Below are 24,374 nucleotides of genomic sequence, written 5' to 3'. Positions count from 1 at the left end.
CTTCATTTGTTATGGGAACAATGATGTCCACCAAAGAATGCTGCTTCATCATCACCCGTGTGTCAGGAATGCTGGCTGCCACACTACCCCCTTCCACTTGGGTTCGAGCAGGGCATCTTCCACGAATAGGATGGCTGAAAAGAGCCATTGGCACGTCAGAGAGCCAATTTAATGAGGATGGAATGATCGTTGAATGCTCTAGTCGGCACCGGTTTATACCCGATGTTATTGCGATCAACAAGTCAGTGTGCGCCCTGGACAACGACTGAATCGATTCAATTCTTCCTGAACGAATAGTGTTTTGGGAGCTACTGGAAATTGATTGAGTCTGTAGAGACTGATGCTTGAAACGTGCAATCGTGAACCGTGATGAATGTCTGTTCCGTATAGTTGTGGCTTCAACGAGGGCGCATACTTTCAACCCGATTGGATGCCACTAACGCCGAATTGCGACACTCAAAAACCCCAGCCTTCCTTTAATTGTTTAAAGTCCAACTTGACTGTCGCATCGCGCCCTGGTGTCGGGACATAGGATGTGGTGTCTGTTCGGGGCCACGTTGGGATCTCGGCATCCCTGGCCTCCCATAGTGCGATATAACAAGGGGTGATGGATCAGTTCACAGCGTCATGATGTATTCACGTTAGTTTTTTTTTTTCTTTTGCGAAGCTCTCGAAGGGAGTGTCCGATTTCTCCTACCAGGCATGAGTTTGCAGTTCTCGTGAAGAAACCCTTCACCATGTGGGCCTTGGTTTTGTGGGGAGCTGATCCTCGCATCTTCCCCAGACTCAACTCACAGTCTTCAACCCAACTCAACCCTTCCCAACACACCTCACAACTCTTCTTGTTCCCAACCCTCACCGCTTAGCTTGGAAGGGCCACTATTAGACAATGCATGCCTTTCTACTGAGAACAAATCCTGTAAATCTCCACTGGTTACCGTTGGTCTCCCATGCCGTGAGCTGCGGCAAGATGTGATATATCAGATCGGCCCTCGACCCACCCCCAGGCTATTCTGGGGCACATAGCGTCAGTTTCACAGGCAAAACAGCTCTATGGCCTAGTCCGGTTTCCCCCGCCAGCGCATCTCTCACCGTCTATCAGTCCTGCCTACTGAAGCGAGGTATTTAAGAGAATCTCCCCTCGGTCTGGAGCTTGCTCTTTGGCTGCTTTTTGTTCTCATTTCCTGTTCTATCTGATCGTCATGGCTGCCACTCCCATTACTAAGAATGGACTCTTTGTCCACAATAATACCCTGGCTCCTGAGCACCCTAGTCTCATGAGCATGTTCTCCCTCAAGGGCAAGACCGCCATTGTCACTGGTGCTGGTGCTGGTATCGGGTTGGCTGTCGCTCAGGGTCTAGCAGAGGCCGGTGCAAATGTGGCTCTGTGGTATAAGAGCAACACAAAGTGCCCTGAGCGTGCTTCCGAGATTGCCCAGCAGTATGGTGTTCAGAGTACGCAATAGCCTAGCCCTGGGTGTGGTCACATTCCTTATCAACACTAACCGTGTCTCCCCTACAGCCAAGGCGTACCAAGTCGAGGTCACGGATGCGAAGGCCGTCGAGAAAACAATCAATGAGGTCGTCAAGGACTTCAATGGCCGCCTTGATGTCTTTATCGCTAATGCCGGCGTTCCTTGGACCCAAGGTCCGATGGTCGACGGTCCCCTCGAGCACTACCGGGATGTAGTCGCCATCGATCTGGACGGTACATTCTACTGTGCCAAATACGCAGCGGACCACTGGCGCCGTCAGAAGGAAGAGGGCACTGATGCCAATGGCAACAAGCTCACCAATTTCACCTACGGTAGCTTCGTCGCCACAGCCTCCATGTCCGGTCACATTGTCAACTTTCCTCAGATGCAAGCCGCCTACAACGCGGCCAAAACTGGTGTCATTCACCTTTGTAAGTTGCTGTTCTCATCAAGCCAGTTGATTCTCTAACATCCCACAGGCAAGTCTCTCTCGGTTGAGTGGGTACGCTTCGCTCGTGCCAACACCATTTCCCCGGGCTATATCGCCACCGAGATTTCGAGCTTCGTACCTGAAGACACCAAGAACATTTGGCGTGACAAGATTCCCATGGGCCGTGAAGGTCAGGCCCATGAGCTGAAGGGTGCATACCTCTACCTGGCCTCCGATGCCTCGACATACACCACTGGTGCCGATCTGATTGTCGACGGTGGCTACTGTGCGCCATGAGTACTTGAAATATTTGAGATAATTTCGAATCAGAAGCTAGATCTCTATTTTTGACTGTGGGCATCTTCAGGCACAGTGTGGATGAATTTCTTTGATCTTCTACATGAGACAATAGACGATCGGAACGATAAAGAAAAGCCAGACGGGCTAGTTCTGAATCAAATCTTGTGCAAACCCAACACAATCATACAAACGTGAACAATATAATGTAGTTGAAGATAAATCCCCTCTCACGATCTTGGCCTGCAGTTTTTACCCCTCAATGAGGAAGTAATTTCTCCCCAGAACCTTTAGGAAGCGCACATCAATTTTCAGCATGTGCGCGATTCCCGAGAGTCTGAGCCACTAATCCCTGCCAAAACCCATGCGTGGCGCTCCAGTCTCGATCAACCGGGCCAATAACTGCTTTGAATTGACGCCTTCTACATCAAGGGGGTGCAATATGAGACATATCTCTATTGGTTGGTCATGCATGAAGAGGAACGATCAAATAAATGGAGGTTGGATGTCGATTTTAATAATCTTTACATACATCAAAGCTCCGGAAAATCGACCATCCATAGGCGTTAGCCCTCATTCAACAGGTATCCATAGCGGTCCCTCACACCTTACTCTCCCGGACCAGATACAGAGCATAACAATACAATTGGTTCAAGCACCAACATTTGACCGAACTTGCAAAGTCCATTGTGGTATGTCGGGGTACAAAGTTACATCGTCAGAGATCATCATTGTTCAAGGTGTGCACGATGCGAACCAAGAAACATGAAATCCAACTCGGCGAACCTTTCAATGGGCTTATCGAAGGAATTAATTGCAGCCCTTATGGCCAGCGGAAAATGCCAGTGGCAGGATTCCACGTTGGATGAATCTCATCCGGGACGATGATCTCCTCAACCAGAATGATACTGTCCTCAACCGGGATGATGATTTCCTTAACCGAGATGGTTCCGTCTTCAATCGGGATATTGATGTCAACCGGAATGACATGGTAGAGTGGCATGCTGATATCTTCAATCTGCGTGGTGATGGGGCGTTCCTCGGACTGGAAGTTGCGAGAAAAGGATTGAACGTAGTTCGGAGCAGGGCCGTGTGCCCGGCGCAATGACTCGGTGCGTTGTGCAGCGTACATATCTGACTGTGAAAAATGATACATTGGCAAGGATGGAGAGTGTATCATCAGAGGTGTGGCCAGTGGAATGTTGAAATTGTGGGAATCGAGCCTTCCGGTAAGAAAGTCATAGAAAGACGCTGATGGAGCCCAGGGAATAAGCACATGGTTGTCAAAGGCAGGCCATCTGTAGCTCATGAGTTGACGAGTATCCTGGTAAACGGGAGCGTCACTCTGAGCGATGTCTCGAGCGTTTATGATCCAGATCCCAATGAAGCCAATGGTGCAGAGACACAAGACTGCGATGCTGATGAACGGCAAGATCTCGACCATGGTAGACGTATGAAGTAGGGCTGACATGATGTATGGATGGTTTCGAAGCTGTTTCGGAGAAAGTCACCGTCGATGTTGCGAAGGTGAAGAGACACAAGAGAATGGAAAGCGTCGTAAAAGTAAACAATCATGACTTTGAGCACGTGCGTGACAGTCCAGTAGGCGACACTTTTCACAGCATGGCCTGGACACGTGCCTCATTTCCTCGCTAGGTGGTGCTTTCCTATTTGGGAATCTTAAGGGTTACGTCACTGGTGAAATGGCTGGCAGCCCTTTCAAGATTTAGTCATCAGACGAGGATACCTTCCAAGGTTAAGGTAGGATTCCAGCCTTCCAAGATTGGAATGTCTGCTTATAGCAGTTAGAGCTGCTTCCTAGGGTTAGTATATACGCAACAAACCTAAGCTAAGTGCTTCACCAAGGATAATTGGAGGCAGATGGGTTTACGCCTGCCTGTAGACATAAATGAATGCCATATCATACCAAATGAGAGGATATCACGGGCATTTATTCATTGATAAACCGAGAATGCTTCCGTCCTCTTTGTTCAACTTGAAATAAGTCAATCTAAAAATTCCTGCTTGTTCTTTTTTTATATCTTTGATATCTGAAACAACCTGACACTCTTTGTTGTTTTGTTGAACAATCCCATACAACGTGCTTGACCAACAGATAAATGAATCCGCATCTGCACTTCTAGTTCCATTTTGCACAGCATACTCTAATTTGACTCCAACTTCATTCCAACTGTATCAAGTCTGTCTATCTTCTGATCCAAATACAGCATGGCCCCACGTCAATCCAAAAAGAGCCCATCGTCCAAGTCAACAAGAGCCAAGGACCAGAACTCGCCGTCGTTCCAGTGGAAGATCATTAGAGCAGACCTTTCCAAATCCAAATCTCGCTTACGTTCACGAAAGAACCGCCAAGAGCCTATCCAAGGAAATAGTTCCCCACAGCTTGCAGCTCTACAAGAAGCACTTGACTGCCCAGGCTGCGAATACGCCGACAATGTCTCACACTCAATGATGTTGATAGATGAGAAAGTATTAAAGACATACCATACATCCAGCTATCCGTATCATTTCATCAACAAGGTGACGAGGAGCGAGGATATCCGTGTCTGCCCGTTGAGTACTGAACCTCCATCCGAAGAGATCCCAACTTTCTGGGATGATATTTCGTTGTCTTTACGACAGCGCTACTACAAGAAGCTTGAACTCATCATTGGAAGATATAACAAGAAAGGCGCCAAACTAAATGAGAAGAAAATTGGTCACCTTGATGAAGACGAGGTTGTCCGCCTCGCCCACTATCAAATGGACTACCACATTCAGCAACATTATTTGCGTCACCGAAGCTGCTTAACCCTATGCCGCGACGAAGACGATCTCCGACAAATGCAAAGCTTCCAATGGTCAATCGCAGCAGCCAATGGAGAATTGAAACAAGAGATGAAGGCAAAAGGTCTGAAATGGCGAGATGGATGGGTCAATGACTACAACCACGGCTTCGAGCAGCAAACTGAGTTCTGGGAAGAGAGAGGACTGGAGCGAGAAAAGCAGGTCGCGACCGCGAGAGCACGTTGGGCCTATATCCAGAAATTGAGGGGAATGCAGAGGCGCCGAAAGATCAATACTGATGCGGACATCCAGACATTCCGATTTTATTTGGGTCCGCGCCTTCTACGAACTATCGATGTTGCCAAAGATACCTCACGCGTTCGTCAACAGCTTCAGTACGAGGCTAGACGCTACCTCAGTATGCTGGGGGATTCTTTTAGTTCTCCGGCAAGTGAGATGAGTGAATGCTTTTCTGAGGATGACCCGGATTTCTTTATAAACCCGCAATAATGTACAATTTCTCTGTTTGGAATCTTTTCGTTGCACATACCCTCTAGCGTGAGCAAGTCTATATTAAGTTATCCAAGCCTGCAACTCGGTTTCTCTATATCATATTTTGACTTTTACTAGTATTCATGTTCAGAAGACATCTATAATAAGACCATAATGTCCGTCTGAAATGACCGCCCAACTGGTGGGCACGATGATGATGACCTTGTTGCGGGTTCTAGCATGAAATCAGACTATTGATTGTATAAGTGTGCAGAAGACTCAACTCATTGTAAAGATACAAGAACGAGCTTCTCATAATTCATCATTTTTCTTTTCTAGATGATCGACGATATAGGTGCCTCGTATCTGAACCCTTGGGGTTGAAGACTAGAATTATCGAAAGGCTGGTCTATGAGGTTTGACATGGTTGTCTGACGGAGCCTAGGTTTCTCGTATATTCATATATACAGGAGAATCTTAAATCAAACACCGAAACTCTTGTAGTACTGTTGGACTTGTTTGCATAATGATTCTTGGTTATCTTTGCAAGCTCTAGCTCTAACAAATTGTGCAGACTGCGGCAAATAAGTGGCATTGAGTAAATTCGACAGCTACTAGTACGATCAGAGCTCAATCTTATAGAGGGGAGCAGGAGGCTTATACTGATACGCTCCTACACTTTGACTTGACCACACCTTACCCGTATTCATTGCTAGCACACAGAATAGAGAGAGAGGCCTATGGCTCTGTGCGTAGGCATGCCAGGAACGATGCAGGTACTTTTCTAACATGTGAGAGTAGTTTCAATCAAATGCATCAGGAAGGGAATATATGGGTTGGTACTAGGAACAGAAAGAGTGCGGCATTTATGATGTTATACAGCACGGGACATCCCGCGTTCTTGATCCCTACAAGGAGAATGCACCCGCCCCTTACTTCAGCTTACAGTACATGTACAGTAAGTAGTACTTTCAATAAGTTATGCAGGCATTATTACATCCTCTGGGTGCGTGCTTGACCTTTTCCGTTTGAAGATGAGCGTGCAGAGTGTGGATGATACCGAAGCTAGGGTTGGTGTAACAAAGATGAAATCCGTTAGGATGAATTACAACTTCCAGGTTTATACCCCTATCGATGAGAAATCAGAGAACGCCATACAATCTATGAGTAATAATTCATGACCACATAGTTGGCGGATCACATTGTGTTTCGCATGTTGCCCCCTGATATTCATATCCAAGGCGCAGGAAACCACACCAATAGACGACCGAACCGAAATCAGGTATCCTAGGACTTTTGCCTTGTCAATACAGTCAGATGTCAAGGCGCAGTCAAGGCTGGACTATGCAGCTGGGATGGAAGCAGTCTGAGCCCAAGTTGGGCTTCACCTCTTCCCACGATTATTGGACTGGCGGAAACCTAATGCGAAGCTATCACGAATTCACTTTGCATCACATGTATCCAATTCACTTTTCCCCAGCTTCATGTCCCCCGCAGATCTTTCTAGCTGGTGATCCTTTCACCATCACTTTGGCTTGGGCCTTCTTATGCATTCCCCGCGAAGACCCCGAGATCGCCACCCTCACCTACCAAATCAAGAACAGAACCCAAAGCGAGACACTCGATCCTACCCCACCGAGAGGCTACCCAAAGTTCAGAACCGAGCAAGAGAGAGAGAGAGAGAGAGTTGAGGGTGTTAGCAGAGGGCACCGGATTTGCAGAATAACGGCACAGATCTCCCGCGGCTGTGGCGCCCCCTATTACTTATTATCCTTTCCTCCTGACCAGGATTTTGGCCTTATTGTGATCACAAGCAATTTTAGAGAACCGTGCTATTGCTTACTATCGTCCTCGTAGGCAACTAGCCAGGCTGTGATCGGTTCTGATTGGCTGTGGCTCTCCATCTTTCGGTCAGCGCCACCAGATGACTCAGCCACTCTGAAACCTGGCGAGATCTGTGACGTGGGAGATTCTGCAAGTGACAAGCGTGCTGTACTGGGTTGACTTGAGAAGATTGAATCAGTTGACACTCTCGGAGCGACTATTGACTCTTTTCTGATATGTATCTATGTTAGCCGCAAACATCATCATTATCCAAGCCCGGGAAGCCGTGAAGTGACGTAACCCATCCCGAACCCGGTCCCGTATACCCTAAGGTCGAAGAAAACGAGAACAGAAGTCAGAGTCAGAGCCAATTTTCTGTTGTATTCCATCTATTCCATAGTAGACAGCAAGCAGCATATCCGACAGATCGAGATATGTACAAAATGCCAGTAGCCTGACATCATGGGAAAAATCATCCCCTCGTTTTGAGGGGAACGAACATCCACCGACCCACTGGAGGGAAAGTGGGTTAGCCTTGGGAATTTATAACGTTGTCAGGTCCTAAACCTGTTACCCAATCCCTTTCTATTCTTTCACCTTTCCCACCCCTCCCCTCCTAAAGCTACTCCCCCTCCCCTTCATCTCTTTATCTATTATTTACCATGTCGAAGACCAACGTTTTGCTCGTTGGCGCAGCGGGTGAAACCGGAGGCTCTATTGCCAACGGTTTGATGGACACCGGTGACTTTGTACGCAACCCACCCTCCCCTCCCCCCCATCAATTGATTACCCAGGCTAATGATCTCGGTTTGATTCGCTCTTTTTAGGAGGTCTTCGCTCTTGTCCGTCCTATCTCGGCCCAGAAGCCTGCCATCACACGTCTCGAGGATCGGGGTATTCAGATTCGGAAATGCGATTTGAAGGCCCCCGAGGAGGAGCTCATCGAAGCTCTGGCTGGAATCGATGTGGTCATCAGCTGCGTCGGTCCCGCCGAACAACAGGACCAGATTCCTCTCGCCAAAGCTGCCAAGAAGACCGGTGTCAAGCGATTTGTGCCTTGCGGTTTCATCACTGTCTGCCCACCAGGTGGTGTCATGTGGTTGCGTGACGAGGTATGAGTGCTGTGGCGTGGTACTTACAGATCCAGTGGGCTGACCAGATATTGCGTTACAGAAAGAAATTGTGTACAACCAGATTCGCCAGCTTTGGGTTCCCTACACCATCGTCGATGTCGGCTGGTGGTACCAGTTGGCCTACCCCCGTCTCCCCTCCGGCCGGGTCGATTACGCCATGACATCTGGAAACGATGAGATTATCGGCGACGGAAATATGCCCACAGCTCTGACCGACTTGCGCGATATCGGTCGCTACATGGCTATGATCATCTCCGACCCCCGCACCTTGAACAAGAAGATCCTTGCCTACAACTTGGTTTCCACACAAAACAAGATCTACGAACTCATGGAGCAGCTCAGTGAGGAGAAGATTGATCGGAACTACGTATGTCGCACAGACCTTATCGGCCCGGAATGCAGCAAGTTACTGACCATGTCCTTTCCGACGTACAGGTGCCCGAGGAGACCATTATCAGCAGAGTCGTGGCCGCCCGACAGGCCAGTGAAACCTACCCATTCGACCCGATCAAGTTCATCCCGCGGTACTTGGCCGAATATCAGCTTTCGTGGGGAATCCGCGGTGACAACAACCCCGAATACGCCAAGTACCTTGGCTACCACACGACACAGGATCTGTACCCGGAGTTCCAGCCCACAGACTTCTGCGAGTATCTTGAGCAGGTCATCCGCGGCGCGGCTAAGGGTGTCTACACCGACCGTGTGATCTCCCGCAAGCACCAACGGCACTTCCCCCGTACCGAGTCCAGCGATTCCCTTTACACGCGCATCTTCCCCAGGACCGAATCCAGTGACTCGCTCATGTCGCGATGAATTGACGATTAACAACCTCTCCCCTCCACGTGTTTCGACGTAAACCTCCACTCCCTTCACCTCTTCGGGGAAGCGACCGTCTCAGACAACGCCGTTCCCGAGAACCGTCTTCCATCTGGTAATTTGACAAAGACTTTATGATATCTCTGCTTCCCCTCTGGCCCCCGCGGGGGACATGGAAATTCAGTATGCCGCCTGACTGGTGCTTTTTGGGTGACAATTTTGGGCGTTCGTGATTTTGTGGCTTTTGGACTATAGATGCCACCTTTTCTTTTTTTTTTGGTGCGATGGGCTGACGGCAATTAGAATTGCTGGAATGCCTGGGAATTCCTTTTATTTGTTTCATATGCTATTCAGTGGTCTCGATGGACTTTTTGCATATAGAAAATATATCCCAATGATCCGTGATCCCATCAAGTGTCCTTCGTTCTTTCCAATTTGGCTACTACCTGATCTACAGTCATGGTTTCTCTTCCCATTTCCTCTCCTCTCCGACGCTTTCTCGATATTTCCATTAGATTTCGATCATGCGGAGCTTATGTATGATCTTTGCGCGCCGCCGGCCGACACCATCTCAGCCCATCCCTACCACCACTGAACCAGTCACCCGCCCGATAAGGACGAGTCTGTTGGATCCCCCGAAGCTCATCAAAATGAACCAGCAACTGGTTTCGCCGATATCTACGGGTCATTGACACCTCGGCAGATTAGCATCATCAGTCTGGAGATTCACGTTCCCCTTCAAGGTACTTATACTGACAGCTCTCAGCCATCGGATCGGCCATTGGAACTGGGTTGATGGTCGGAACGGGAGAGAGCTTTGTCCATGTAAGCTCTCTCGCCCCGAGATAAGTCCAGTGGAAGGTAAACTGACATCAGTTAGGAGCGGAGTAAGTGTTACATACCCTCCAAAGATATAAACAGAGATATTTATGCGACACAGCCCGCAGCCATAATTATCTCATATACCATCGTCGGATTCGCCGTTTTTCTTGTTCTCTCTGCATTGGGCGAGGTCGCTTCATGGCTGCCGAAGCCATATACAGTAGCCGACCAGGCTGTTCGATTCTGTGATCCAGCTCTTGGGTTCAGCTTGGGCTGGATGTAAGTCCTCGGCGCATAGAACGTCATCGAACTAGTCTTGGTTACTGATGCACTTGCAGCTTTTGGTTGAAATACGCTCTCGTTACGCCAAATCAGCTGACTGCTGCGGCACTTGTCGTCTCTTACTGGGTCGATGCTGAACGAGTCAATCCTGGAGCGTGGATTACGATCTTTCTCTCTATTATCGTGACAACGAACTGTATCAGCCACAAGTTTCCCAGTCGGATTGAGTTCTATGTCTCCTCGTTCAAACTGGTAGTCATGATTGGACTCATGATCCTGTCTACGGTTATTGCGCTGGGTGGAGGGCCAGATCACGACCGCAGAGGGTTTCGGTATTGGTCGAATCCTGGTCCCTTTGGCTCTCATCACCATCATCCGCATGGTTTGCTTGAAAAGTTCTATATCACTTGTTCGACTATGTCTTCGGCTACGTTTGCGTACATTGGCAGTGAGAGATCGGGTATCTGTCACTTTCCGAATGTTCAAAAGGCCACATCGCGGGCGATTAAAAATACCTTTTACCGGATCATGGTGTTCCATCTTCTCGCAATCACCCTTCTCGGGATGATTGTTCCGCAAGACTCGGTGTCCGTGGCTTTCAACAGCGAAGCCAATCATGAAGCTGCGGCGTCGGCTTTCGTCGCTGCTCTATATTTGGCTGGGATTTCGGTGCTGCCTGATTTGCTAAATGCATGTATTTTGTTATTCGTTTTGTCTATTGCTGACTACGATCTTTACTTGGCTACCAAAGCGATGTGCGATCTGTCACTTAAGCGCCGTGCTCCTGCATTCCTATCACGTACCAACAGTCGCGGCGTTCCGATCTACTCATTAGGAGTGTGTTCTTCAATGGCAACGCTTGCTTATCTCAATGTCCGCCAGGACTCGACCGTCGTGTTCGGATATTTCGTAGACATGGTCACCATGCTTGGCCTTCTGACATGGATTTCGATCTTGATTACCCACATATCATTCGTGCGTGCCCGAAGGGCCCAAGGAATTCCTGATAAGGATCTTGCTTTCAGAGCTCGCTTTGGTCTACCGGGTACTTGTCTAGCTCTCGTCTTGTGCCTTTTCATTGCTGTCACCATCGTCATTGATGCCTTCAGCTACGAGGCCGGTGCCCGAAAATTTGATGTCGGGTCATTCATTGCATCCTACATCAGCATTCCTTTCTATATCATGCTGCTTATCGGTTATAAGGTGGCTGTTGTCAACAGTAAGCGTGTTCTCCCCATGGAAGCTGATCTGTGGACCGACAAGAACGAGCCTGAACATGAGGGCGAAGGGAATTGAGCATTATAGACATGGAGCATGAGGGTTTTATAACTGCTCTCCATCAAACGTGTATATTATTTTTTGGTCCCCGGAAATGGCAAACGGGTACACGCATCTCCGACTCCTCTAGTAGCAAACAAGATCTTGTACATTCAGACTGTCCCATTGATACCCCACTACGGAGACAGCAGGCGGCTAAACATTGACAGGACAACCACTCGAAGAAAAGTACCTGTTTGCTTTTTGACTCGTAATCATTATCTGCATCTTAACTTCATTTCTCTGTCCTTCATATGTCCAAACGCATCAGCCAGTAATCCTAGTCTCAATGCATCCCCTTGTTTGCTTACATCCCCCCCCCTTGGCAGTCCACTGGAAGTAACAAAACGAAGCAGCATAGCCAGATCCAAGTCCCGACTCCCTAGTTTCTTCATGCCTCCCCATATCCTCCAATGCAGCCTTTCGCCTATTCCAATGGGCCAAACCCCAACCCGCCCGCCATGGCCCAAACCCCAACAACCCCGCAACGCCAAAAACAGTCCTTCTCAGATTACATAAAAGCCCTAAACAGAGAGTTCTCCCTCGAGATACCAGTGCCAGGCATTGAATCTCCCTCATCTCGCGAAGGAAATACATCACCCCCATGGCAAATCTACAAGCGACTCCGTCCGCTTTTCTACAAGGGTTGCGCAAATGGCTTGGTGGTGGATTTGAGGGAATGGGTTGTTGGTCAAGCTCAACCACCAGCACCAATAAACCGAGTGAGTGAGAGTGGGAGGATTCCGTGTTCAGCTGCGAGAAGCTATCCTGTGATGACACCCGCAAATTCCCGGATTGTTGAACCGTCTGATCTCCCGCGATCCTTGAGTCGGACTTTGAGTGTTTCTGAATCGGCCAGAGCCGATCGCATGCGATATTTGCTTAAGTTGATCGAAGATGAGGAGTACATGGTTACGAATGGGCGTGTTGAGACGACATCTACGCGGAATTTCTTAACTTCGACTTCGACTTCGACTTCGACTTCAACGACTGGTCACAAACACGCCAACCAGCATCAGAGTCCAAATCAGAGCCTGGAGTATGCTCGAAGTCATGTTCGGCAACATGTGGGCTAGAAAAGGTTAGCAGAGAATCTCCCGATGACTTCTGTGCGCTTATCACCAAAGAAAAAACGAAGGTTTTCCATTGATCATGATCATCCCCGTGGGGATCACGACTTTGAGGATCAAGATCTGGATCAGGACGAGGAGCTCTTTCATACGCCGTCTAGTTCACCTGTCCAGGATTTGCCCTTTGTTCCTGTTAGGCAGTCGTCTTTGGGGAAGAATGGGGATGGCGCTGTTGAATCTTCGAGTGGTTCGGCTAGTTTCCAGTCGCCTGGACATGCAAATTTTGGACAGTCACCTGTGAGGAGGGCTTTAAGTTTTACTTCGCCTGTTCAGGCACAGGGGGTGTTCCAGTCTCCGACAGAGACCAATTCGGTTCAGCCACCATCGAGGAATCACAGTGCTCAGTCGTTTGTGCAGAGATCGGCTAGCTTGACATCGCCTCTCAACGATAAAGGCGGCTTGAAATCGCAGGCTAAGAGCAATGCGGCTGGACAGTCACCATTGATGAATCAAGGGAGCTTCCAATCTCTGGCGCAGAGTTCAGCGAGCTTTACATCTTTCACGAAACACAACCGGACTGCTCAATCGCCGGCAAAAACGACAGTCACTCAGCCAATAGGAGACTCGAATGTTGTTCAGCCGCCATCAACTAGGTCTGTGAGCTTTCATTCACCGACACAAATCACAGGCTCTCCACAGTTTCCGACAAAAGCTCCGACAAAGAATCTGACAAAAGCTCCGACCAAAAGTCCAAAAGCGGCCAAATCACCATCTCAATCGCCAATGAAACAAATGGATTTAAGATCGTTTGGTTTTGGTACAAGCAAACTTGTCAGTGACGGCCGTCCAGCCCAGGATGATAGCGAATTCAAGAAACCTTCATTGCTTGAAAGGCTTACTGCGGCATCCGATAAACAACCCCGAGATAACATCCAGTCTGTCAATACCACCTTCTCAACTACGGACTCATCAATGTTGAATTCTCGGAATACCAGCATGGACCAGTCATTTGATACAGTCATGACGGAAATCACAGAGCCAACAGACACGCAATCAACCTACGCCGACTCCGTAGTTGGGTATATGATCAGCGACGAAATGAATAGAAGCATGGATGCCGCTGCTACCTCCATGATGGTCAATCATGACCCTGCTGAGACAAAATACCTGCTGGGAAAAGAGCTGATCGATGAACTTTTGTCTAATGGGCCATTTGCCATGGAACATTCCATTCCAGGCACAATTCCTCTGCGTTTCAGATATGAGCTGGAACGCGTAGGACGCGCATGGGGTGTTCCCCTCAACAAAATGCTTGTTGGTGATCGTCTTCCATCCAGCAGCCAAGATGGATTCTGGTCATGGATGAGTGGACACAGTCAACGTGGTGACCGTCCACTCCCGGAGCGATCATCTGGCCGGGCTTGGGAGTCTGCCCTTGGCTATTTCAAGACAAATGAACACTCTGAAGTTGTAGTGTTATCTGGAGACATGGAATAGTGTGAAGAATCCGAGCCGGGAATCCTCAAACTAAATCTGAATCCACTCAAGCCAGAGCGAACATGCCGCTTCCATAGACGATTTGGCTCGGATAGATTTTTGTCTCTGACTGTTCCAGCACTCACTCGGCCTCCTAAGCATCAGCGGCGAGATTCGCATCCTTCACTGCTTCGCGAGAGTATCGCTGCTTGGCTTACTAGGAATGACCACCAATGTCTGGGTCGGACGTGGAGGGCATTCTATGTTGAAGAAGTAAAGAACAAACGGAAATCTAAGAGCGAGCCCCGATTTCGTGTGGAATTCTTTGCTGTCGACGGTGAAGATTTCGATCATGGATGTGAACTACCGCCTCAGATAAGCCCTCCTCGACAACTGAGTGACCAACATACCCCAATGGGTATCGATGCATTACTGGAATGGCATATGCCCAAAATAGCAAATAACAACCAGACCAACTGGAAACTCTTCCAGCGGCTATCGCTGGGTCTATCAAAGACCTTTGTGACAGTCACATTGAAAACAACACAAGTTCTTCGCTTGCGAGATTACCCGAACAGCACCGTTATGAATGATGGATGCGCATTGATGTCAAGAACTCTTGCAAATCAAATCTGCGATCGGTTAGGAATAACCTCCGCCACGCCCAGTTGCTTCCAGGGCCGAATCGCAGGAGCAAAGGGTCTCTGGATGGTCGATCGACACCAATCCAGCATCACAAGCATGAAAAACAACGACATCTGGATCCAGATCTCCGATTCTCAGTTGAAAATCCATCCGCATCCCGAGGACTGGGTGGGTGCTGTTGACGACGAGAAGCTGACCTTTGAGGTTGTTAATTGGGCCAAGCCACTCCACCCTGTTGATTTGAATATCCAGCTCCTTTCGATCCTTGAGTATGGAGGGCATGTCAGAGAACACGTTGCCAAGCTTACGCGCGATAGTGTACAGGCTCTCTACAACGATTTCTTTCAAGTGCTACAATCTAACAGCCCTGTTGTCTGTCGAGCTCTCCTGCAGAAGCTTAGACCGTCGGGCAAAAATACAACTATTAAGTCGCGGGGCTTGGAGCAGTGGATGATGAATGATGCAGAGACTATTATCCGGCTCTCGGAGGCTGGCTTCGAGCCTCAGAGCTTTTATCCATTGCGAGTCAAGCTCCGCAAGTATCTGACATGGCTTCTGGAGCGACAACTCGAGGAGCTCAAGATCCATGTGCCTTTGTCTACATATGCATACTGCATTGCAGACCCTTACGGTGTCTTGAATGCTGGCGAGGTTCATTTTGGATTCTCAAACAACTGGCGAGATCCACAAGGCCAATTTGAAGACAATCTGATTGATGGCGTGGATGTTCTTGTTGGTCGACTCCCTGCTCATTATCCATCGGATATTCAACGGTGCCGAGCTGTGTGGAAGCATGAGCTCCGTCATTTCAAAGACGTCATTGTATTTCCCACAAAGGGTGATATACCGCTGGCTCATATGTTGTCTGGTGGGGATTACGACGGTGATACGCCATGGGTTTGTTGGGATCCGATGATCGTTCAGAACTTTCATAATTCCCCTATGCCTTCGCAGGATCTTCCTGTAGAGCACTATGGACTGTCTAAAGAGTCGGTTCAAATGGCTGAATTGGAATCGACAGAAGAATTTTTAGAAAGTGCGTTCGCTTTCAATCTTACCATGTCCAATCTGGGTCGATGCACGGTTGAACATGAGAACTTGGCATATGATGAATCAATTGACTCTCCTAAAGCCAAAGAGCTAGCATGTCTACTGAGCCATCTTGTTGATGGCCGTAAAGGTGGAGTTCACCTCTCAGAGCAGGCCTGGCAGGCGTATCGCAAAACAATAAGTCCCAAACAATGTGCACTCCCTGCATATCGAAACGGGGACCGCAAGCCCAAAATATCAAACATCGTCGACTACCTGAAGTTTGAAGTCGCAAATCGTGAGCTACGCATGATCCTGTCAAAGTTGAACGATGCATTCCCCGAGAGCGAGATCTTCGATAACAAAGACGAAGACCTCCTGCATCCATGGGACTCAGTCGTCAAAATGACCCGAAATAGCCTTCCAGGATCCCACGACCTACAAGAAACAATCCGCGAGATTCAATTATCAGTCGACAACTTGTTTAAGCTATGGAGCCAGGGCCACAGAGCCTCAAGTGCAGCAAGCTTTTCCGCCATTTCCCGCCAAGCTGCTGAGAGCGCTTGTGCCCTGTCTCTCCCGGAGGGCACACATCCCCTTATTCACACCTGGCAGAACAGTCGGAGTGAGTGGCTACAGGTGCTCGCATCGTATGCATATCACCGAAATCCGCGCTCAGGATTCGTCATGCACGCTTTTGGCGAAACATTGTGTCAGATCAAAGCGTCTTGCTCGGCTTCTCGCCTTATTACCAATGAGGTCCTTGCTTGTTACAGAGTCAACCAGAAGATGGTCTCCCATCTTACAGTCAATGACTTGCCCGGCAATAACGATACTTTTGGGGATGAATATGAAGGCACAGAAGCCATCGAGGGTTTGATCGCCGTTGATCAAGGTGCCCCGGTTGGTTATTCCCATAATTGGGATGATGGAATGTCCGTCGAATGAGACACGAGTAATGAATTACCTATGATGACCATGCATGTGATTTTTTTTTTCCTTTTTCCCTCTTTTCATCTGAAAGCGAGGGATAGTCCCTTGTGATGATCATATTTGCCATACACCGTAGTACAACATAAGTCAATACGTTTGTTGTGTATGTGAGGAGTGGATGGACCTCGGACACATCACATGTTGATATACTGTGTACATAGAAAGCTTTGATTTACTCTAACAAACATCAAAACTCACAGATCCAAGATACAATTCAAACATTTACAGCAGACTTGAATAGGTAGCCGTAAGAACGATCAAGTACTTCACAAGTACAGAACTCTCCACAGACATCAAGCCGAACGGAACGGACGGCTCCTGCATTGGTGAGACTGTGAGCCTACAAGAACCGTAGTCACAGTTAAATGCCGACTTCAACTGCCTAGTCATACAAATGTACGTTTTGTACACCTTGGCGTTGGGGAAATTGGCTTCGTTCTCGTTTGGGTAAATTGCTACGGCTAATTGGCTTTCACCGCTACATGTGATAGGGCGGAGGACCGTATTCCGAGTGATGGAAATAAATGCATTTCATATGTGACTGAGAGTGAGGATTTCGGTGAGGCCATATTGAGTAGATTGTGGCTGGCGAAGGAATGTTGTCGACTTCATACTGCTGTTTCTATAGATAGGTTACAAATACCAGACTAAGGGTTGACGTATCCGTGTGGACGCATGTACATAGAAGGAAAATCAGAACCACTGCGCCCTGTAAATTAACAATACTTTGTAGTTTGTGAAATAATCGCTTTCAATATTCTAAAATAAAATGGCAAAAATGAAATCGACAGCTATGTGATTCGAACACACGCGGGCGAACCCACTCGCTTAGCAGGCGAGCGCCTTAACCACTCGGCCAAACTGTCGTCATTGAAGAAAGTTGTCTCTTCTACGCTACTTATTGAGACTACATTTTAACGTTAAACAGACAAACAAAAACATCTAAATGTAGATCTAGCCACCAGCTCAATGCTGTTTAGAAGGGCTTTCCTAGTTAGGCTCCTATAGAAACCACTATCAAGTCGATTTTTAAGTTTTTCTTGTGCCTACTGTAGTATTTTCGATCACACTACTTTTGTGTCTGGGAGATGCGTTGCAAGTATACATAGATCTCATGGTGAACCTCCCTATTTCGTCCCTAACCAGTCAACTGATATAATTGTTCTAAAGACTTGCCGTTCTGTCATGTCTGCTATACGCGGTACTTGATCCAAGACCGTTCCGTACAGAATTAACAATCCAAGCTTTGGTTGATATAGTCACCAACTATTATCCTTAAGTGAGACTTTGTAGTCTATCAAGTTTCAGGAGAAGGCACAGCCAGTCTCTCATGACAATGAGCACATGAGAAACACAAAAATATCTGTCAAGGACAAAAAGAAATACGACAGCTATGTGATTCGAACACACGCGGGCGAACCCACTCGCTTAGCAGGCGAGCGCCTTAACCACTCGGCCAAACTGTCACGTGTTATGGTGATCGCTTGCAAAGTTGAATTCATGTAGCAAACTTGTAATCAAATGATTCTGAAGAGGAGATAGAACAATATTGATGCTCTGGGTGTCCAAGATATTTTGTTGGCAACGTTTGCTTTGTAGATAGAAAACAAGAAAGGACAAAGCAATTTTACCCCAAAAAAAAGAAAAGTTAAAACCAGGGAACAAATAAAAAGTCTTTAAAAAGTTGATTTGCAAAGACCTCTACCCAATGAAAGCGGTTTAGGTGCATTCCAGCTTTTCTTCTCCCAAGCGAGTCCCACCATGCTTTACTTTTAACAATCTCGGGTTTTTGGCATTGGCAAAAATTATCTTGATTGCAAAGTGAACTTTGGCTTATATGATTTGCAGTATCAATTTTATTTATGAAGCGGATAGACGAAGGCAGTTTCGTTCTATACTGTATCACACCCGCATTAGAGTATGCTCTCACAATATTTCTCCCTTTGAACACTTTCAAGGTTATAACTTGCTAGAAAGGCAAATTTGCCACACCAATGACAGTTTGGCCGAGTGGTTAAGGCGCTCGCCTGCTAAGCGAGTGGGTTCGCCCGCGTGTGTTCGAATCACATAGCTGTCGATCTACTTTTTGTTTTTACATGATATGTCAGTTTTTTTTTATCTGCTATCATTAACGTATAATGTTATTCCAAATTTCATCATGATACAGACAATCCTACAGATTCAAGAGGGGGCATATTAGGTGGTACAATCATATCCTAGCGTATGTTGGGGTACATGAACGGTTCTAACTTAATCGAGTCACATTGGTAGGGATGGCAAGCTGAAAATCTAGTAGTGATCAACTAGCATGGGTTCATAGCGGTGGCTCTTGGATTGTAGGACAGACAGTTCAAGGTGAGACTGTATACTTTGGGTAAAGATTCTCCCACCAGTATTGGGATGTCAGACTGGCCCAACCCGGGGACAAATCATAAAAAAGGCGAGCAGTCCATATTCTGGCTAAAGGTTTTCGGTAATCTCGATATGGGGAAAGGATATCAACCTAGGCTGGGAGGAAGTGTTGGGAGTTTGCATGTGAGAGGTACTTGGGGGCCCATAGTAAACTGTATGACGACAGAGGTACCATGAATGTGATCCTTACTAACCTTCCCAATCGGGACTAGGGGCTCAAGTGACATCTTCACGTGAAGATGAAACTCCGAATCTCTTGGACTCTCCCCTCTGTAAGGACCCGCCATGGATGCCCCGAAAATCCCTAGAAAGAACGCCACAGGCCCTCTGACCTCCAATTCGTTCTCTCCCTTTCACCATGTCCATTCCTCCATGATGGAAGAGGATCGCTCACGTCGAGCTGCCAGTGTACTATCTATGGATGATATCGAGGCTGCGCAGGCCTTGGAGGGACTGCGTTCCGGTATGATATGCCGAGCCCAGCTCTGGGTGGAGGCCGCTGTACGACAAACAACTCAACTAACGTATCGCAGACTTCGGCCAGTCTCCTCGAGCATCACGACAATCCCTTCCCATCGCTTCGCCGGACCCACCACCACCAGAGCCACTACTGTCACTGTTGACCTCCTCTCATCCCCTGATATCCTCTGCGATCAACGGCTCCGTGTCTGCGTACGCAACCTCAAAGTCGTACTCGCCGCGTTTCAAGTCCGGTGCCGAATTTATTGAGCGAAACATCGGCTCGCCCGTCGCAAATACTGTCGGCACAGTTGGTCGCAAGACGGGTGTCGAGAGTGGTCTTCGTTGGGCACTCCAGCGACGAGATTCCACAACCTCGGACTTTAAGCACGCCAAAAAACGACGCAAGATGGACGAAAACGTGTCGCCAAGAACGGTGGATGTTGAGAAAGGCCAGGACAGTTCAGCAAATCCATCACGACCGCGGAGCTCATCAGACCTGTCCATGTCCGAGTCACTACCCCCGTATGACGAAATCAGGTCACCCCACTATGAAGAGAAGCAAGGACGGCGTTCTTCGCCGACATGGCAGAGCCGACTAGTTATTTCAACATCTGGTCTCGGTGTTGCTATGAGCGACGAATCTCTGCGCAGTCTCCAATACTGCCTGACCTGGCTTCGATGGGCCAACGGACGACTCGGCAAAGCGATTATAGCTCTGCAGAGCGCCGTGACCGAGTGGGAAAACCAAAAGGCTCGTCACCCAGGTCAATCACAGGATGTTGAAGCTGGGGGTAGTCGTCAGGATAACGCCTCTCTCCTGATCCAGCGCATTCAAGCCGTCAAGGCAGATGTCCTTTCGACACTCAAGCAGGTAGTCGACGTGGTGTCCAAGTACGCCGGTGGTGCCCTGCCCGAGAACGCTCGCCATTTGGTGCGTCGACACCTCACCTCTTTACCGCACCGCTTCCAGGTTGCATCGACCTCGCAGCCACCACCGGACTCTCCAGCCGCTTCCTCCGATGCAACAGTAAGCGCCCATCGTATCCTTGTCCTGGCCAATGAAGGTCTCGACATGATGGCCCAAGTCAGTGGTGTCGTCAATGATACATTGGTCAGTGCTGAGCATTGGTGTGAGCGCCTGGGTCGGAAACGACCCGAGAACCGACCGGGGTCCGATATGCCGGAGAAGCAGGGTGAATCCGCTGCTACTCCTGATACCCAACCTTACGGCATGGACATCAAGCAACCTGTCCTGTCTGAGACTGCTCAGGGGGAAGATGTTCAGATGTCTGGTATGGAGAAGGCTTAATCTTAACCAAGAGTTTGCTTTACTCTTAACTCTCGTTTCTTGTTTCATTTTCTTACATCTTTACTTACTCGTCTATACTCTCTCTATCTCTCTCTTTGGTTCTGACCTTATGTTCTGTGATGTGTCTTTCATGATTGATATCCTCTTTTGTTATTATCACTGTTTTGTTATTTTCTATTGATAGGACCTCTCGGAAATGAGCCTATGGTGTTTTTTTTTTTTTGGTTAATGCGGTGCTTGTTTCATTTGGGACGAGCTGGGCCATCCTCTATTATGGTCATGGTCTTTGTGATTTTTGAAATAGATATACGCAAGAGATTGCTGGCTCAAGCTCACTGAATTCAGGCTATTCATCGGTCTAAAAGTATTTCAATTTGCATTTCCCACGTTGCACTCTTATTCCAAAGCCTGATATGGCTGCCTCGGGTTTTTGTTAATTCTTTCCAATTGCTGTTTTGGAAGTATCGTTATGATCTATCCATCCCATGGCAATGTATTTCAGCTACCCATCTTCTGTGCATTATTTGCTCCCATGAACCAGACCAGTGTATCATTCCTGCCTTGAAACCCATCATTTACTCCCGATGTATATATATGAAAGCCTTCAGAGTCACAACAAATTTGAATCGAAGCTCTTTTTGGAATAGACATTCTTCCATTCTTGAAATCCCCCTAATAACATCATGAAAACCGAAACACATATTATAAAATCCACAGCCTAGTAAGAATGCATTCTCTCACTGTTGACGTAAAATATATCGTATTTACTACTGAACCCATTGAATTCGGTTGCCGTAGTAGTGGTATACGCTGTGAAGAGGTTAGCTTGCTTCATAGGCACTGAATATAACCAGAAGACTCACCTCCCATATTCTTATACTTAAGCCAATCACCAATCTTGACCTCCGATTTAAGAGTCACATCACGTACAACACAATCAGTGCTATCACACGTAGGCCCCCAAACCGAATATCGATATTCATCAGGCTTTTCACTTTTGCCATTGGTCTTGGTCTTATGTGAAGTAATGCTTTTCTTGGTTTGAACCAAATAAGGAACCATTATCTCTTTTTCCATGATCACATTCATGAAATTCCCATAAACACCATCATTTTGATAGAGCATATCCGGAATCCCAGCAGTAGCTGCATTTCCAAGCTGACGCCGACGTGAAATCACTCGACAAACCAGGGTATAAACACTACGGGCAAAGAATCGACCTGGCTCCGCGATAGTTGTGATACCAGCAGGGAATTCAGACCGAATTGTATCTCGAAGAGATGGGGCTAGGGTCTCGAAACAATCGTCCTGAAACCCGCCTCCAATATCAAGAAGATAGGGAGTGAATCCTATACGTTCTGCTTGTGAAAATGCCACCCGTGCATCTTTGATTGCTTTGCAGAAGGATTCTGTGTTTGTGGCTCCGGTTCCTGGACCGCGTTAGCAAGTTCGATAAGCTGTGTTCTTCAATACGCGAATGCCTTACCAACATGGAAGCTAACACCAATAACATTCAGGCCCAGTTTCCACGCTCGTGACAATAATTCTTCCGTTGTGTCCAGCTGTGCGCCGAACTTCTCACCTAAGCAGATGAAAGCACTATCATCGTTGGCATAGACTCGAAGTAGCAGTTGGGCTTCGGGCATGTGTGCTTTTATAGTGTCTAGTTCGTCGATGTTGTCGAATGTCGTGCGTAGCACGCCAACTTCGCGTGCGAATGCAATGGCTGCAGGTGCTTTGCAAGGATTTGCAAATAGAATCCGGGCAGGATCTACACCGAGATTGAGAATTGTGCGTATTTCTTCTATGGATGCGCAGTCGAAGTTTGTCCCTAGGTCAGCAAGGACCTTGAGAAATGTTGGATCGCAATTGCACTTGACGGCTAAAATTATGTTAACTTGAGAAAAAGACATTGAGAGAATCATAGAGATGTGGGTGTCCCATCTTTGTAGTTTGGGAATGGAAAGAGAAAGATCTAATACCATAGTACGGGCGGATCTCTGGTAGACTCTGCATCCAACGACGATGCTGTCGAATGACTTGTCCTAAGTCGGCAACGAAGAACGATTCATCACCACCGACAAGAGAGTGTTTTGCTATACGCGCAATGTTGCCTTCAATTGCGAGATCGACTAGCTCGCCTGGGGAAGATTCCCGATATTCAACATTATGGGGAATGTGTAGGACTTTTTTAGGAAGGATAGTCTCACGAGGACTGGAAATCAGAGCCATGACGGTGGAGATGAATCGGTCGAGTATAGTATGGGGAAATTGAAAATTGTAACTTTGAAACAACATAACAAGAGATCAAGTGACAAAAAGTACTATGTTACCAAATGTATGAAGGTATCTCAAGTGGTGTTTGATCTAAGATCTCATGTACAGGGCACAACGCTAGTTTATAGAGCTTTGATAGCTGCGGCTCCCTGGCTCGCAAACAAAAGCAAAAAGACATTAAAAAAGCAGGTTTGCACGCAATTACAATTCTTCATTACGTTTAGCTCCCCCGGACGGAATAATTCATGGTCTGTACTAAGTCAAGTGCTTCTGACCAGACCCAATTAAGCTGTGAGAGAGCCAATGGCAGTTGCATCGAGGTCTAGTCGACGAGTCCTTTGAGGCTTCGCGTATAGTATGTGCAGCACGGGTCATGGAGGCATGGAGCTGCATCGTGGAATACGATCAGCGGATTGAGGCATTTCTGCACAGATGAGGATTATGCCGAATGTGATGCGGTCATTGGTAGTTGCTGGTGGATTGAGTGTGGAGTCCTAATGAGTGAGAATGGCGAGCTGTACATGTACAGTATGGCGAAAATCCAGGTGAATACATCATCATACAGTTAAAAGTCCCTACTTAGACTAAAATATGCAATTTTCAATATTATTGTTCTTAATCTACGCGCAGTATAGGGAAGTAGACTTAGTTGAGACTCAAAACAAAAGGGCTGGTAAATCTCGGGTAATGCTCCAAGAAACTAAGGCATTGAGATCCTATACATGCAGTAGTGGCGGTCTAATTGAATATTATTGTGTCATAGAAATCAAAATCATGCTAACATGCAGGAACCCTGAGAGTTGAATCTTGATGTGAGGCGCCGATTCCAGTGGGTGCGACTGAAGCCCAACAGGAAAAGGCCACGAAAACTAACCCCCCCCACTAGGTAAGTGAAGTACAGCATCCTTTCGTTTCAGAATTTTCTGTCCTAAGTGCATGCACATATGTTGGCCCGGTCGGGCTTATAGACCAATTGTTATACTGCGATCAGATGCGCCACTAAAAGGGACCCTGGGGTTTGCATTG

At 47.6% G+C, this 24,374-nt stretch overlaps 9 protein-coding genes across 9 annotated transcripts; 7 read left to right on the top strand and 2 right to left on the bottom strand.

Moving 5' to 3' along the window:
- Positions 1-1,202: 1,202 nt before the first annotated feature.
- On the top strand, positions 1,203-2,202 carry N7511_000377 (putative carbonyl reductase; the record flags this gene model as incomplete). Its single annotated transcript, XM_057122802.1, has 3 exons — positions 1,203-1,455; positions 1,523-1,906; positions 1,955-2,202. The coding sequence occupies 3 exons, from the start codon at positions 1,203-1,205 to the stop codon at positions 2,200-2,202; spliced, it is 885 nt and encodes a 294-aa protein (XP_056988535.1).
- An 823-nt stretch (positions 2,203-3,025) lies between these two features.
- Positions 3,026-3,673, bottom strand: N7511_000376 (uncharacterized protein; the record flags this gene model as incomplete). Its single annotated transcript, XM_057122801.1, has 1 exon — positions 3,026-3,673. One exon carries the CDS (start codon positions 3,671-3,673, stop codon positions 3,026-3,028), a length of 648 nt encoding a protein of 215 aa, XP_056988534.1.
- A 758-nt stretch (positions 3,674-4,431) lies between these two features.
- Positions 4,432-5,499, top strand: N7511_000375 (uncharacterized protein; the record flags this gene model as incomplete). Its single annotated transcript, XM_057122800.1, has 1 exon — positions 4,432-5,499. One exon carries the CDS (start codon positions 4,432-4,434, stop codon positions 5,497-5,499), a length of 1,068 nt encoding a protein of 355 aa, XP_056988533.1.
- A 2,468-nt stretch (positions 5,500-7,967) lies between these two features.
- N7511_000374 (aromatic alcohol reductase) lies at positions 7,968-9,251 on the top strand (the record flags this gene model as incomplete). The annotated part of the gene is made up of 4 exons (XM_057122799.1): positions 7,968-8,054; positions 8,133-8,417; positions 8,479-8,805; positions 8,874-9,251. 4 exons carry the CDS (start codon positions 7,968-7,970, stop codon positions 9,249-9,251), a joined length of 1,077 nt encoding a protein of 358 aa, XP_056988532.1.
- A 527-nt stretch (positions 9,252-9,778) lies between these two features.
- On the top strand, positions 9,779-11,654 carry N7511_000373 (putative amino acid permease; the record flags this gene model as incomplete). The annotated part of the gene is made up of 5 exons (XM_057122798.1): positions 9,779-9,938; positions 10,021-10,079; positions 10,135-10,141; positions 10,202-10,355; positions 10,415-11,654. The coding sequence occupies 5 exons, from the start codon at positions 9,779-9,781 to the stop codon at positions 11,652-11,654; spliced, it is 1,620 nt and encodes a 539-aa protein (XP_056988531.1).
- A 482-nt stretch (positions 11,655-12,136) lies between these two features.
- Positions 12,137-12,751, top strand: N7511_000372 (uncharacterized protein; the record flags this gene model as incomplete). The annotated part of the gene is made up of 1 exon (XM_057122797.1): positions 12,137-12,751. One exon carries the CDS (start codon positions 12,137-12,139, stop codon positions 12,749-12,751), a length of 615 nt encoding a protein of 204 aa, XP_056988530.1.
- A 24-nt stretch (positions 12,752-12,775) lies between these two features.
- N7511_000371 (RNA dependent RNA polymerase) lies at positions 12,776-16,843 on the top strand (the record flags this gene model as incomplete). The annotated part of the gene is made up of 2 exons (XM_057122796.1): positions 12,776-14,215; positions 14,294-16,843. The coding sequence occupies 2 exons, from the start codon at positions 12,776-12,778 to the stop codon at positions 16,841-16,843; spliced, it is 3,990 nt and encodes a 1,329-aa protein (XP_056988529.1).
- Positions 16,844-19,585: 2,742 nt separating this feature from the next.
- Positions 19,586-21,071, top strand: N7511_000370 (putative clock controled protein (Ccg-8); the record flags this gene model as incomplete). Its single annotated transcript, XM_057122795.1, has 2 exons — positions 19,586-19,763; positions 19,834-21,071. 2 exons carry the CDS (start codon positions 19,586-19,588, stop codon positions 21,069-21,071), a joined length of 1,416 nt encoding a protein of 471 aa, XP_056988528.1.
- Positions 21,072-21,789: 718 nt separating this feature from the next.
- On the bottom strand, positions 21,790-23,303 carry N7511_000369 (type III PLP-dependent enzyme; the record flags this gene model as incomplete). Its single annotated transcript, XM_057122794.1, has 4 exons — positions 21,790-21,881; positions 21,935-22,501; positions 22,558-22,953; positions 23,054-23,303. The coding sequence occupies 4 exons, from the start codon at positions 23,301-23,303 to the stop codon at positions 21,790-21,792; spliced, it is 1,305 nt and encodes a 434-aa protein (XP_056988527.1).
- Between the last annotated feature and the right edge of the window lie 1,071 nt (positions 23,304-24,374).

The sequence above is a fragment of the Penicillium nucicola genome, assembly GCF_028828085.1.
Source record: "Penicillium nucicola strain IBT 29836 chromosome Unknown utg000001l, whole genome shotgun sequence".
NCBI classification, from domain to species: Eukaryota; Fungi; Ascomycota; class Eurotiomycetes; order Eurotiales; family Aspergillaceae; genus Penicillium; species Penicillium nucicola.
Note: the sequence above shows the minus strand (reverse complement) of the source record. Positions and strands in the feature narration are given on the sequence as shown.